Source organism: Streptopelia decaocto (genome assembly GCF_964273445.1).
Source record: "Streptopelia decaocto genome assembly, chromosome: 1".
Lineage (NCBI taxonomy): Eukaryota > Metazoa > Chordata > Aves > Columbiformes > Columbidae > Streptopelia > Streptopelia decaocto.
Genome location: NC_138663.1, coordinates 66,548,122 through 66,560,260, shown reverse-complemented (window position 1 = coordinate 66,560,260; position 12,139 = coordinate 66,548,122). Strand labels below are relative to the sequence as shown.

The 12,139-nt window shown below is 44.2% G+C and overlaps 1 protein-coding gene across 1 annotated transcript in view; it reads left to right on the top strand.

Moving 5' to 3' along the window:
* Positions 1 to 1,426: 1,426 nt before the first annotated feature.
* The window catches only part of IQSEC3 (IQ motif and Sec7 domain ArfGEF 3), a gene marked incomplete at its 5' end in the record, with an annotated part of 101,145 nt that continues 90,432 nt past the window's right edge, over positions 1,427 to 12,139 (top strand). The window contains one exon of the mRNA XM_082059822.1: positions 1,427 to 1,911. Coding sequence (XP_081915948.1) covers positions 1,427 to 1,911 — 485 coding nt within the window. The remainder of the gene's footprint in view (positions 1,912 to 12,139) is intronic.

The window sequence follows — 12,139 nt, the reverse complement described above, 5'->3', positions numbered from 1 at the left end:
ACAGTAAGTCTTAGTTTCTTGCCAAGAATCTAAAGGACACCAAAGACTCAAAGGGGTGACAAACTTGCAGGACAGCAGCAGATTCTTCTAACATCCATTTTCCTCTGTAACTCCTTCCCTCAGGTTCAGATTCAGCCCTGCCTTCTGTGTGCTAACAAGGTAAGCGAAAAATGCGACTGCTATCCACAGGGCAGCCAAAAACACAGAATCACAGAATGTTAGGGATTGGAAGGGACCTCAAAAGATCATCTAGTCTAATCCGCCTGCCGGAGCAGGAACACCTAGATGAAGTTACACAGGAATGTGTCCAGGCGGGTTTTGAATGTCTCCAGAGAAGGAGACTCCACAAACTCCCTGGGCAGCCTGTTCCAGTGCTCTCTTACTCTCACTGAGAAGTTTCTTCTCATATTTAAATGGAACCTCTTGTGTTCTAGTTTATACCCATTGCTCCTTCTCTTATCATTGGTTGTCACCGAGAAGAGCCTGGCTCCATCCTCATGACACTCACCCTTTATGTATTTATAAACATTAATGAGGTTACCCCTCAGTCTCCTCCAAGCTAAAGAGACCCAGCTCCCTCATAACGGAGATGTTTCACTCCATTCACCATCTTTGTTGCCCTGCACTGGACTCTCTCCAGCAGTTTCCTGTCCTTCTTGAACTGAGGGGCCCAAAACTGGACACAATATTCCAGATGCACAATTATTCCAGCCACATTAATTCGAGTCACTTTGGGGAGAAAAAAAAAAAAAAAAAAGAAATCACTAAGTCATCCTGGAAGGAAAAAAAAAAAGAAAGGCCTAGGAGCACTTAAGAGATGCCATCCAGGGAGGAGCGAAACGCGGCTGCAGGCGCGGCTGCGAAGGGCTGGGCGGAGGGGCACGGCCGGGCCCCACAGGCGCTGCCCGCTCCCGCCGCGGGTCCGCTCCGCAGCGGAGCGTGTCAGCGCCACCCAGACATGGCCGAAGTGCCGCCCCGCTGAGGGCCGGCGGGAGGTGTGGGGGCTGTGTCGGCGGCGGGGACACCGCCGCGCTCGTAATCCTCTCGGCGACGGCGGCACCGGGACAGGACCCCTCGACCCTCTGCCTCGGCCCCTCCCGCGCCTGCGCGGCCCGGCCGGTGGGGGGGCGGGGTCTGTACGGCGGGTCCCGCCCCTGCCCGCTCCCGTGCCCACCGCCTCGCCGTTCGTGTCGCGCGGGGCGCGTGGGGGCAGGCGCGCGGGCGCCTCTCCTCCCCTCCCGCGCGCGCGCGCGCGGCGTGTGAGCGAGTGAGTGAGCGAGCGAGCGGCCATCGGTCGCGCGGCTGCGTGCGCGCGCGCGCGCGTGTGTGTGTGCGCGTGGGGCGGCGAGGCGCCTCCCCGCAGCCCGCGCCGCTCTCGCCGGAGCGCCGGCGGCCGGGCAGGGGGGCCCGGGCCGGCGGCCGGGGCATGGAGAGCCTGCTGGAGAACCCGGTGCGCGCTGTGCTCTACCTGAAGGAGCTCACCGCCATCGTGCAGAACCAGCAGAGCCTCATCCACACCCAGCGCCAGCGCATCGACGAGCTGGAGCGGCGGCTGGACGAGCTGAGCACCGAGAACCGCAACCTCCGTGGGCAGCAGCCGGCCCCCGCCGAGCCGCCGGCCGCCCCCGCGCCGCCCCAGGGGCCCCCGCCCGAGCAGCCCCCGCCGCCGCCGGGCCAGCCCGACTCGCTCCAGCACCACCAACAGCTCCCGGCGCCGCAGCCGCCGCCGGGCAAGCAGGCACCGGCGGGGCCCGGCGGCAGCGGGCGGGCTCCCGGCCACCAGCACCCCCCGCTCCAGCCCCACCAGCACCCCGCGGAGAAGGACGGCAGGGAGAAGGGCTGCTGCCCCGCTTTGCTCCAGCACAAGACCCCCCAGGCCATCGGCAAAGGCGTCCTGAGCAGGAGACCGGAGTAAGTGAGGAGCGGGAGAAGGGGGCGGGCAGGGGTGGCGATTGGGGACCGGGAGCGTAACGGGCTCTTTCCGGGCCCGGCTCCAAGAGGGAACTGGGTTACCCCCCCTGCAGCCTTGCACGGAGAGAGGCAGTGTGTGGGTGGGTGGGGAATCCCTCCCTCGCTGCGTTCCCGGGGAGAGCAGGCAGAGTGCAACGAGGAGCCAGGATGCTGCTGCTTCCAAGAGGCGTTTGCCTCCTAGTTCACCGCTTCTATTTTTATGTGCAAGTGGCCGTGGCCCGTTTGAACCCACTCGGGCTGCTGACACAGCACCGTGCCCTCCTCGTCTGTCACAAATAAATAAGTCTTTGATCAAAGATGAGTGCGGTTTAGCCCAGACAGGGGGAAGCTTTGCAAAGGACAGCAGTATTGTGGCAGCTTCTGTTTGCCTTAAGTCCCTGGTATCTGTCAAAAAACCCCCATCATCCCTGGGATGAGCTGGGATTTTCCTGCCCTAACTGCTGTAAGGGGTCTAGGATATAAGCTATATTGCACATGATGCATATATGTTCAGATGCTGTACATATGTTTGACATTTAGGATGCTTATCACACTTGTGTGTGGGTTGTCTTTTTTTTTTTTTTTTTCCTTTTTGGTGAGTGGCACCTGACACTGATCCAGATCTTCAAAAGGACAGAGTATTTTCTGCTGATCTTTCCTCTTCAGTGAAAAAAGCATGACTACTAGTACTGAATACTAATAATGATCTATGTGCATGCATAGTAAACAAGGATGAGCATTCCAGCACTATAGGTGGTGGAAGAGGCTACTATTGAAAAGCCACATTTTCTTTGATTATGTATCCAGTATATGCCATCAGTTCACCAGCTGGTAATTACAACTGCACTCAGTATTGTAATTTGCTTTGTTTAGGCACTTTGAAAGCAGAGGAATGTTTTCTGGTTGAAAGCCAGAGTTAGTGAAGTTAGGAAGAGAAGGAGCATAGTTTCTGATGTGGCTTCTTTATGTAAGAAAGATGCTAATGTAAGTAGTAAAACTAGATTGGAATTTCTTTCCCAGAACAAACTCTTGTTTTGGCTATAATAATGTCAAAACAAATATAGTACACAGCACACTGTATAGCCCAAAACGTCTTCCTTGTCTCTTTTGACACTTTAAATAAAAGGCACCCTTCTCTCTCATTTTTTGTTCTGAATACACAAGTATAGCTACAACATGGAGCTGGATTTTCAGCTGTTGTAGGTAGAGTTACACCACTTCATAACAGCTAAGCATCCATTATGTGATTCTATGAAAATCAGTAGAGAAATTACTATTGAAAGAAATACTATTAAAGGAATATGTATAGTCAAGGCATGCTTCAATCCCAGAAGGCAGATCCATACTTCTAAAATAGTGTGCTGTAAGACTCAATTTTGTAATCACAACTTAAAGGAAGTGAGTGGGCTACTCAGAGTATTAATACATGTAGTAAGCATTTGCAGAATCTGGCCTTTATTCATCTTGCAATAGATGGAGTTTTAAAAATACGTAGGGCCAGATCCTCAACTCATGCTGATTGATGTAAATCCAGAATAGCATACTTTAAATCACCGAAGTCAAAACACTAAGAAACCTCATTGTTTTTTCAATAGTGAATTCCTGCAGTGAGGGCTCTGTTAGAAATATTGTATTGGCAAAGGCTTTCCTTTCTTCTGAACAGAGTTTTTAATATGTGTCATTACACAGATTGAAGAATCAATTTCTAAGCATAAGTCTAACTACCTCTTTCTTATCTGAGTGTTTTTTTTGCAATGGGGTTTGATTGGGGGAAGAATTGTAGTTTTTTTTCTTTACATGAAAATACACAAAGAAAAGTGCACTAAGAACACAGCTGATTGCTGGTATATCATATGATAATCTTGATATTTCAGACAGATAGGTGGATGGAGGGATGGATGTAGCCTTTTTGTGGGAAGTCAGGGCTGCTGCTGGGGATAACAGAGCAATCCCTGCAGCGCTCTTCCCTCAGGAAGATTAAAATAGACTGCTTCTGTTTCCTTCTATAGCTTAGGCAAACCAAAATCTTTGTATAGAAAAGGAAATATGAGACATGCAAAACAGTCTACATTTCTCACTCCTGCAGGTTCTTTTTTTCCCCCATTCATTGTATGCACCGGATGTCATCCTCTCTCATCTCTGACTGTTAGAAGGAAATCAAAGACTGCAAAATATAACTTAAAGGCAACTTGGATGGAGTGGGGGGGAATCTTTCACCACCTATTGAAAGCATGCCCAATATCTTTGTGATCCAGCTGGCCAGCTTGAGAGTTGTGTTTTTGCTTTTGTGTGACAGCAAGAGACAGAAACTTTGACACCCACAAAGATTAAGTATCTGTACTCTCTTCCTTCCTCCCCACATCCAAACATCTCTTCCCGTCTATTATAAACCCTGAAATTTAATGTTATCTAAATGTTTTTCTCTTAGTCAAGAGCGTAGGAACTGACTGTTCACTACAGAAAATGGCCACTCTAAACAGAACAGAAATTACATTTTAGCATGTCAGGATGCGGTGGCTGAAAGCAAGGGTTAAAGCAGCGCTCAGGCAGTGCCCGGCTGTCACTGCCCAGTAATGGAATTTCCTCTGCCTCTCACAAAACAGGAGGTTCTGGCAGCATGTTTAAATGTACTTGTGCTGGCCCTTCTCACCTCAGACACAGCCCAGGGATTTTGCTCATTTTGAGTCACAACCGAGGGTTTTTTGCAGCCCAGCTCACCTCAAGCTCTGGATAGAAGTGAAGACCTGAGCTTTTGGATGCGTGTGACTATTCATGTCAGCTGGAGCAGGCTTCTTTAAGGGGCTCAGAAGAAAAAAGCGTGAAGCATCTCTATTATGTTAAAGAAAAGTTCAGTCTTATTTTTGTCACTTTAAAAACACCTAGTAAGTTTTCTTTTTTTTACAGCTCCCTCCCCCCCCGCCCTTCTTCCCCCAGATTTTGAAAGAACATGTCTAGAAAGGGAAGAATTCCTGAGTTATGCAGAGGCCCACTAATTGTTGCTGCATATTGTGTAAGAAAGGTAGCACTGAGCTTACCTATGAAAGGAGATGCAAGGAAAAATATTTTTGCAGAGATTCTTAGCAAGAATTAGGCTGATTATTATTCCGCGGCATCTGTCTCTTTCTACCTTAGGACTCTATTGCATAAGCGCCTCACAGCTTTAAAAACAAAAAATAAGGTCATTCGTCATGGAATGTTTTGCTTCAAAAATACAGGTTGCCAAATTAGCATAGCTTAGATCACCCTTACTAGGCAGCCTCTTGTCTTAAGGGACCATCCCAAAGTATTGTCAGATTCTGTGAGTATAAATTTTCCTTCACTTCTTTATTGGAATACCACCTTCTTTCTCAATCCTTAGCACTTTCATTGAGTATCAGGGAAATGCCACCGAGCTGAATTTAGCAGATTACGTCTAAATGGCCCTAATCCTGCTGGTTTTTATCAGTGAAACTCTCAGTAGGAGCACTGCCTATGGAAGGACTTCAGATTTTGAGCCTATGCATTATCTGGAAAACTCACTTCGATAAATACAATTAGAATAATAGCTAATAATTAATTATAGTTCCTTCCATCAAGAGACATGGGTGCAATTTACAAACATTCTGCATTGAAGTGGCATTAAAGCCATCTTAACCATGTCATCAACAGTGAAAACAAGACATAGAAATAGTATTTGCGTAGCATGACATAGAGAATCCAAGCACTGCCTTTAAATCTTTAGCCCGTATTTGCTCTACAAGATACCTCCTCACACAAAACAAACTCTTAGAACTCTTGGAAGAAATTTCCTAAAATCACATTTTCCCAAAGGTCTTAAAGCTCATTTGACTTTGCATTGGACTGAAAACTACTTTTTTTTTAATCTTAGTGTTTTTTATCTTAATAAAGAGGCAAGTTTAAAAAGACAGTTTTAGAGTCACTTAGTTGCTGTTGTGGTCTGAGGCTATTTGCTATTTTTTTGTTTAATTTGAAAGCTCAATTATGTAACTTTAAAATGAAGATATTGCATATGCAGAGGTGCTGTTTTCCATAATTTTCTTTTTAACTATGCATTAATGTTCTATTCTATGGATTATCTCCAGGGTAAAGGCATTACACAAAATCCCACTGATTTCAATGGATACTAACAATAACTGTAAATATTATGGCTTACTATTAACATATTTTGCTATATTTGCGCATTGCACCAGCACAGAAAAAAAAGAAGGAAAAAGAAGACCAGAACAACTCTGGATGGCTTGTGTACCCCAGATACCCATTTCTTTCACTCTGGGTGTACAAGGAATGCTATGTTTGCACTCCATGTTTATTCTTTGAAATTTACCCCAACCTATTTCAGGATTTAACTCCCTTGAGCTTCCACGCAGCAGAAGGAGTTGCATTGGTGCTACCCTGGGTTCTGCAGATCCCTGCCAGGAATGTTTAATTTCAGCGTCAAAAGTTGTTTGGAGTAGAGTGCTGTAAACTGGTTTCAAATTATAGAGGTCTGCATTGGCACAGCTACACTGATGCCAGAGCCCTGCTTAGATGACTTTCAAATAAGGAGCGTAATAAGAGGAGAAGAGAAAGTAGGCTCTCTCTAACTATGTCCCATTTAAAGATATATCTGTATTGGTTGCATTCACATGGTAGACATCCTGAGACATACTTTATGGCATAAACACACCTACGTTATACCTACATTAGGCCCCATATAATCCCAGCTGGAGGAATACAGAATTAATATTTAAGAAATAACAGATGAAGTGAGGGAAAGAAAACGTCTCATCTTAGGAAGGGTTCAGGATGAAGTTTTAGGCAGAAAATTGCTGAGTAAAGGCAGCATGAGGTGCAGCAATAGCACCTCAGTATGATGCTGTATAAAGTCCCAACCAGAGCAACACAGCATCAAGGCTGAAAATACTATTGTGGGAAAGCTCACTGGTGGGATGGGAGCTTCAGGAAGTAATAACAAGGAACGAAACTATGTGAAATACTGCCCAGCGGTGCTTTGGACAGATACTACCCATGTATCTGTGTCCTGAGCCAGTTAGAGCAGTACCTGAAGGAGCAAAGACTCTTAGTAATCATTTAACAAGAGAAATCAAGGGCTGAAAGCAACAGCAAAAAAGGTGAATTCTTTAATGCTTAAATGAGGAGGGATGCAAATGCATTATTTTGTTTTTCTGGTAAGTTCACAATATTTTTATATCACTCAGCTATGTTCTGTTGCAGCCAGGCTGCTCCTCTCTGGTGGCAAGGGTACCTTTCTTCCATACGCTTTGTGTTAGCCCATTTGGTGTCACTTCCCAGGCAGATCCAAGGTAAGGCTCTATGAGAGGACTTTGGGAGCAGTGGGTTCACATGGCAACACTGAGAGCATTTGGAAGGATTCACACATGGCTGTTTGGAAGAGGTACACATGGGAAAATGCCCAAATGAATGGGTATTAACCATGCCCTTGAGAATTCCTGCCAGGGACTCAGTCCCAGGTGACTCTTGGGCTGGCTGTCCCATTTTTTGCAGCACGTACGGTGTGGAAGGACACCTGTTGTTCTGAGATTGCAACAAGCAACTGATACTTCCATGTCCTTCATAAAATGATGTACACACAGGAATATACAATTTAGGCATGGTTCATACAGTTTATGCAGCAATTGGCTACTTAAATAAGGCATAGACTGTACACATACCCACCTACACTGTACTTGAAGTTATTTGCACTTTTACACAGAGTAAGACAGAGAAATCTAGCTTAGAGATGCTCTTCCAGTCCTTAGATGGTACCAGACCAGAGCCTGTCATGTAGAAGTCTGGTCCTCTATTAATTATCGCTTCTACCTACTCATTCAAAAAAAGTGTTTGTGTGATAAAATGAAGTACACTTCTGCAAGGAAAAATACCTCTAGACAAACAGATATATTAGATTGTAGAAATTTCCCAGTTTGTTTTTTTTTTTTTTTTCTTCTGCCTTGGAATCCAAGTAGAAACATTAAAAAACAGCTACTGTCTCTCTACCTTAATCTTGCTGTACATAGGGTTTATTAATCTTCTGCTTTCCTGTTATTTTCCCTATAAAGGCCTTGATAGGTTGCTTGTTTTCTCCTTTCTTTCCTAGTTCAGCAGTGGTTTATTTATCTTTTTCCATTCTCGGTTATGAAACCTTTTGTTGTTTCTCCCCTAGGAAAACATTATCGAAAGCCAGAAATATTCCTCTGTTTAAAGGATGGAAAATATTTCATTTTTTATAAAATTACCTGTAGCCTGTGATCATTACTTGGTCTGCATTTCATGGAACCATATGAAAGCAAATGAGGAAGAAAGAAAAGAGTCATTTATGAAGACAGAGCCTGAAATGTGACCATTTTTCTTTTCCTTTTTGTACTTTTTTTTTTTTTTAATTATATATACTTTTTCCCCTCAAATAGGTGTGTCTTGAAACAAACAGATGATATTCTTGTATTAATCAATTCTGGAGTTTGTAATTTCATTTAGCCAGCTGTAGGTGATAAAATGAGAGCCTTGACTATTGGGTTTGTTCTGCCCAGTGCTCTGTTTATGATCCCTTAGAGCATTCAACTGAAAGTCTTAAGATCAAAGTTTAATTCCTCCTAAATGTGTTTTTAACAGACTTGTGATGCTGGACAGTCTTTCATCTCTGTGTATTTTAAGATCTGTAGCAAGGCAGTTTGAGATCTATTGTTACAGGTAAGAGTGGGCAGGTAGACCAGGAATGGTCCTTTTTATAAATTTCAGCATAGGAAGCAGCATAAAACTCTTGTCATTACTTGCAATGTATACTGCAAGGCAATATGTGTATTTGCATGTAGAGGAATGAATTTATTTGCATGACCATTTGTCTACAGTAAGTGTCTGACAGCAAAGTTGAAATAGCACCTAGTTTCTGTGTTTTTTACATACAGAAAAGCAAATCATCTGCTGGAGGAAATCAGTGTATCTTTACTGACGTCAATACAGCCACGACAATTTACATCACCTGAGGATCTGTACCAGATTTTGTGGATCTGTCTTCACACACAAATACACATACATCCACTACTGTAAATGAGTGTTGACAATAGCAAGGGATAGGAACTCATCACAGAAATAAGTGAACAATGAGAAAACCATTAAGCAACATTCTGATTCTTTGTATAATAGGTTTGTAATGTTTTCTTATGGTATTTTAATATAGGGTGGTAGGAGTTTTGTTGCTGCAGACTTATAAAGATATATTGACTCTGATAATGTTTTTTCTCTACCCTGTGCGTGCACCCTCAGTCTGCTTCTCACAGGTATTATTTTTATTGCTTTTGCTAAGATTATGCTCATTGATCAGCTGTTATTTTCATGTGCTCTGAAGCTGCACTTTCTGAGAAAGGTAGAAGGGGATAAATATTTTCCATAATTAGTCACATCTAAGAGGGAACATTTTGGTGAAATTGAAGTGATTTTGAAAAAGAAGTTAACAATGGCAAACCTTATCCTTCCTGCTCTCTTCTAGCTGAAAACAAGGGGATCTGTGAACTGCAGAGCTAATGAAACTCATCTTCCAGAAGACTGGTGTCACGGTTACATTTTCTGATGTCTAACAAGATGAAGCTCTAAGCTTCTCTTGGTGTTGAGGCTTTCATGACATCTCTCTCCAACATGTAGACTTCGGTGTGAAATACTGGCCTCAGTTCACTTGCCAGCCTTTCCCTCACTGGAGAACCTACAAAGTTCTCTCTGTTATACCCCACCAGGTAGTTTCATGGAACTGTTAAGAGGTTAATATCCCTGAGATCACTGTTACTTACTCAGGTCTGGTTGAAGCTCACAGTGGGATCTGTGTTTAAAAAGTAAGAACCAACACAGAAACACAAACCCACACAAGGAAAGAGAGAGACATATATGCATAGAAGGTAAAATGAAAAGATGATATGGCCACAGAGAACATATTTTGCTTAGGAACCCAGGTAATAAAGACCAAGTCATAGATGGTTTTTTGCTTTAGCTCACTGGCTGAACAGTCCACTCCAAATCTGTGACCCTTTATTGGAACTGGTGTTCTGTGTGCAACAGCCTCTTAAAAGTCTTGGAATATTTAAGTTATAGAGAATTGGGAAATTACTATAGGAATTTAGGGGCTACCTAGGTGAAGGTTTACCACTGGGAAATTGAGTCTGTTGCTCCTCCTGGCTTTGCATCTGAAGTTGGTGGATCATCTTAATCCACCTGCCAACATTTGTGTGGGCATGGGCTGCTGCTGAGACAATTACTACTAGAGAGCTTCATTTATATTTGCTGAAACACACTAAAGCATCTATGTTATTCTCAAGAGCAGTAGAAGATTGATACTGAAATTAAGGAGGCTTGTGATTTTCTCCAGTTTTTGCTGTACTTCGGATGTTTGTTCAAATTCTGACCTTTCTATTAAAATTCAGAACCTTGCTGTCAATCTCTTTGTGATGTCAGTTTCCAGGCAGTCCTCCAAAGTGGTTCACAGTATCCTGCTCCAGTGGGAGAATTGCTCTGACAGCACGTCCTTCAGCCTCCGTGTCCAGCACCTTGGTGTTGCTGTGTCTGGGTGGGCACTGCCGCCATGGAACATCCTTGGATCTGCCTCCCAGAACTGTGTGGTTTTGCCTCTGAGATTCTTAATGGACTATATACATGATAGAATTTACCAAAAGAGAGGGTATCTCTCCAGTTTTATAGAGATTACCTTTCTACTTAAGTTATGAAACCAAGCTCAGACCTGTCTTTCGTTGCTTTTGCTTGTCTGTGAGGGATACTTTTTCTGCCTCCCTTGGGCTGTTCCAGGAAAAGTTCTGGCTCTGCAGTCAGTTCAAAATTCTCACAAATGTCCTTGTCTTTCATTTGCGGGTTTTTAATTTGCAAATCCATTCCCAGTAGGACACCAGTAAATTGTCTGTCTCTGTCTAGGTACTCACACGGCCCACTTCACCATAGTAACCGAGTATCCAGATTTGTCCTGAGGGCCCATGCTGATGTCCATGCACACTGGACCACCCACCTTCATCTGAAATAGTGAAGAATCTGAGGAATCCCTTCTCTTTTCTCCTTGGTTCTCATGCCACAGACCTCTCCTCAAGCACTTTTCTTTTATAATGTCTTGTGCCAATAAATCTATATCCAGTTAAACTCCTGATGTAGGTAGACTACATGGCTCTGATCAGTAATTTTCACTATTTTACAATCTAGGTAAGTCTACGAGCCAGATTCTGTTACCACTTAACTGTAAATCTGAGTGGCTGAACTCACTTAACTAAGTGACTTCAAATTTGAAGAGACGTGAGATAACACTCATACATAACTTCTCATGTGACAGATCTTCTTGATCTGACTTCTGTTCCAGCACTGGAGCTAGTTAGTTTGAATTAGCTATTAGCCTATTAGATTTTGTGCACACTTGCTATGGCAATCATTTGGGATGACACAGCCAACTGCTGTAATATTTCCCCCAATAATTCTTTATTACTCATTTTGGAAAATACTGATCTCCATGTTAGCTGCAGCAACATCCGCTGCTGGTCCCTTGTTTCTGCCAAGAAACGAGTGAGTTTCTCATCTTTGTCGTGATGAATACATAAATATTGACTTCACTAGACATGCTCTGACTGGAACTATTATACCACCTTCATCACCCCAATTACCGTAGCTCTTACACAGCCAAGCAGATAGGGAATACCAGAATTGTATTCTTGATGGATGAAAAGCGTTGGCAAAGAGTTTCATTCTCAGACATTTAAAGGTATTCAGCCTCCCAAAGGTGGAAGAAAGAATCTACTCATTTTCAAGGGAGGGAACAGACTGATGACAGGGGAAGAGGGGAACAAGAGTATGAGAGACATCTACGGTGTGTCTCTACTGTCTGCTAAGGGCAAACCTTCAGGCTGGTTTTAAGTCTGTATTAACCTACTCTTCAAATGCCAAGCCTGAAAGCATGGCTGGAACATTGCCTCAGGACTACCTCCCAGCGGTGTGCACATCTGCATGCTCTCCAAAGCCTCTGCAGCAGTCATAAGATAGGATATACTACACTTCTGGGTTCTGCAGAGGTTGTCTGTGCAGGGACATACAAGCTGGCGGAAGAGTGGACAGCTGTAGGGAGGAGTTACAAGGGGAAGGGGAAAGGCCCCAGTGGAAACTGTAGAGTGCAGGAGGGCCAAGAGCCCCATGATCTTATCCTGCAGAGTCTGTGAAG